This window comes from Phaseolus vulgaris, chromosome 7 (genome assembly GCF_000499845.2).
Source record: "Phaseolus vulgaris cultivar G19833 chromosome 7, P. vulgaris v2.0, whole genome shotgun sequence".
NCBI lineage: Eukaryota > Viridiplantae > Streptophyta > Magnoliopsida > Fabales > Fabaceae > Phaseolus > Phaseolus vulgaris.
In genome coordinates this window covers 9,315,619-9,318,827 of record NC_023753.2, presented here as the reverse complement: position 1 = coordinate 9,318,827, position 3,209 = coordinate 9,315,619, and the positions used below count along the sequence as shown (strand labels likewise).

At 26.5% G+C, this 3,209-nt stretch overlaps 1 protein-coding gene across 1 annotated transcript; it reads left to right on the top strand.

Annotated features, from left to right (window-relative positions):
- The first annotated feature begins 833 nt into the window (after nucleotides 1-833).
- Nucleotides 834-1,537, top strand: LOC137828435 (uncharacterized). The gene has a single exon (XM_068635014.1). It carries the CDS (start codon nucleotides 939-941, stop codon nucleotides 1,398-1,400), a length of 462 nt encoding a protein of 153 aa, XP_068491115.1. The 5' UTR covers nucleotides 834-938; the 3' UTR covers nucleotides 1,401-1,537.
- The last annotated feature ends 1,672 nt before the right edge of the window (nucleotides 1,538-3,209 follow it).

Below are 3,209 nucleotides of genomic sequence, written 5' to 3'. Positions count from 1 at the left end.
AATTTCTATTATTGTTAAATGGTTTCTAAATTGGTATCTAATTAACAATCAAGGTTTTCGCTATCAAATTTAGAATCTAAATAATTGGTAGTTAAAATTTTGATAACTAATTAGATACTAATTTAGTAACTATAATACCTAATTATTTTTTATGTCTAAAATTAGTTTCTATTTCATGATTTTTTTTTGTAGTGTATTAACTATTAAGTTTTTAGCTACTAATATTTTAACTATTAATATTTTATAGCGCATATGTTCATAAGCATTCTTAATTAGTTGTCTTTTGATTAACTGAAAATTAACCCAAAACAAAAAAAATATCATGTCACACGATGTTTCTTAGTATTATTGGAAACACATGTGCTTTTATCAAATATATCCACACAAATTGTGTGTAGAGAATCTCTTCAAACATTACATCACAATAATATAGTATTGTTACGTACTTTTAAGTTTCTCCAAGTGTTAGGTTCTGTTGGAGTTATTATTATCATCACGAGGTTTTGGCTAGTTAAAATGGTGTTGTAGTTCGATAGAACCAATTTGAATATTTCTTAAATACTATTATTTTTTATTTATAAAAATAATTATCAATAAATTCATAGTCTCTCGTTCCTGTTAAATGTTGAATTGAATCAACAATCTCAAATACTTGTGTAAAACAAAAATCCTGTATAACTTTTGTTTTTTTGCCTATTATTGATTTCATAGTGGATGAAGAAATGGGTACATTGGTTTAGGCTTTCATGGCAAATGAATAAATCTCATACTTAATATGTAGTGACAATAAATGTAGCTTTGTGCAGCAGTTGAACTAAAACCCTACCCATAAAACAATAATCTGGTCCAAACCCATACTACAAACCTAACCTAATCCACACTCAGACATCATTCCATCTCTCTAATATCAGAAAAATTTGTCATTAACTAGCCAGGCCATGGATACAGAAGCCTTGAGCTTCTCCAAAATGTGTGACACTTGTGTTTATAGCAGTGATTCACCTCCTACATCACCAAAGGCTTCTTCTAACCAAGTTCTTAGAGAAGGAAGCAAAGTAGATGAAGAAGAAGGGTTTGAAGCAAAACTGGTCTCTGAGGGCCACAGGAAAAGCTTTTCATTTGTGGAAAGTGGAAAGAAGATGAAAAGAGTTGATGATGATGAAGAGATTCCAATGGACTTGTTGTGGGAGGTTTTGAATGAAGAGTTGTCTTCAGCAACAAAGTTTGGTAGCTGTTCTTCAAGGGAGATGGTTGAATTCAGATGTGCTACAGTTGCCAAGACAAGCACTGCTCTTGTTCAAACCAAGAATAGGTATGGTATGGTGCTGATGATTAAGGTTTTCAAGAAGTTTTTTTCCCTCAACAATTCTCAAATCAAGTTATTTTGGCAATCAGACTAGAAGTAAGATTTTTCTCTAATTGTTTGGTTAATTAGGAGGTGGTTTTAAGCTTTCTATTGCATGAGATGCTGTCTCTCACCATGTAATGTGTATAAAAGAGTAAATATAAATTACAGATATTGTCTTTCTCTGATTTATTCATACGAGTTCCATTATTAGCTTTTGATTAATCAATAATTACATGCTTATGTTTTATTCTACATTTTTTTTCCCACTCATTAGAATTTTTTTTTTTACAAATTAGTTTTTTTTTTTTCAATCACTCAATTCCATAAAATTAGTTTATGAAATGAGGTTTACAAACACACTCCTTTACAGTTTGATAGCGGGTGGTTTGATAAGTCCAACAAACATTCGTTAGGAAAGATTCGAAATGACTCTAATATCATATTAAGAAATTGACTTTAAGTCTAATTCAACCCCATAAAGTCGATAAAAAGTTGACTTTAAGTCTAATTCAAGCCCATAAAACCGACTCATGAGATGAAGTTTGCATTCACTTAAATAACATATTTTGTGTTTCCTTCTTATAATATTAATCTGCCACTCACATTCACTCTTTTTTTTATAAAAAAAAAAACTATTTTCCTCATGTTTTTAATGAAATGACATATATATCTTCTAATTTTTTTAAATAGAAATTTACTTTTATTTTATTTCTAATAATTGATACCCATTTTTATTTTTTTTAATAAAAATGGCAAACAGTATAAAAATTAAGGATTTTTTTTATGAAAAAGAAGTTGAAAGATTTAATTACATTTTTTAATATAATGTCATGTGGTTATTGACAAGACAATCAAATTATTGTACAAGAAATTAGTCTCTGAATCAATGAAATAAAACAAATTGACATCTCACATACATTACTTTTAAAATAGACATTTAGCTACTTTATTGATGGATGTTGTTGAATTATTGGTGGATGGAAGAGTTTATTAAATACAAAATTTCATAATTTTGAATTTAAAATTTAGTCAATATTTCATTATTAGATAAAATAAGAGAAGAGAAAGTCGCTTTATTGAGTGCCATCTAAAAATATATAAAAGATAAATATTTATTTAAAAATAAGAAAGGTAAATATCATTTATTAAAAAAGTATGAATTAGAAAATTATATTTAAAACCTGAGACATAAGTGTCATTTTATTATAAATATAAGAAAATGTTGTGAGACTTTTTTAAAATTAGATGTGGTGTGAGTTTTATTTAGTTATATGAAGTGCAATCTTCTCTTAAAAACAAATAATTCATAATAACATTGTTATTATTAATTAAGAATAATAATAAATTGATATTTATTTATTTTAATTTAAATTAAATATTTAAAAAGTATTTTTCACTATTTTCTCTTAATTTGTTTTCAAACTAACAACTACTATTTTTCACTAATTGTTTTTTTTTTTTCTGTTTTCACCAAGCATTCTCTAAATTATTGAAGAAGAAAAAAACCACTCTCTAAAGTACTTTGCATGAATTTTCAAATGTGCTTCTCTTGGTGCTTTGTTAACGTTGTTTTCTTGCATGAAAATGATGCATAACACATGTCTACATGCTTGCATTTTTAGCATGAAAAATTCGGAAGGCATTTTAAAGGGTTTTTTCTTTACTCAATTTTCATTTTCTTAACTACAAAGATATTACCTTCTACAGAAATTCATAGGTAATATAAAAAAATTTGTAGATAAAATTAAGTTATCTATAAATTACTTACAGACAAATTTTTAGATAAAATCACTTTTAGATATTTATTACATATGGATTCTAAAAATTCACAAATAAATTAAAAACGATCATATATGTAAAA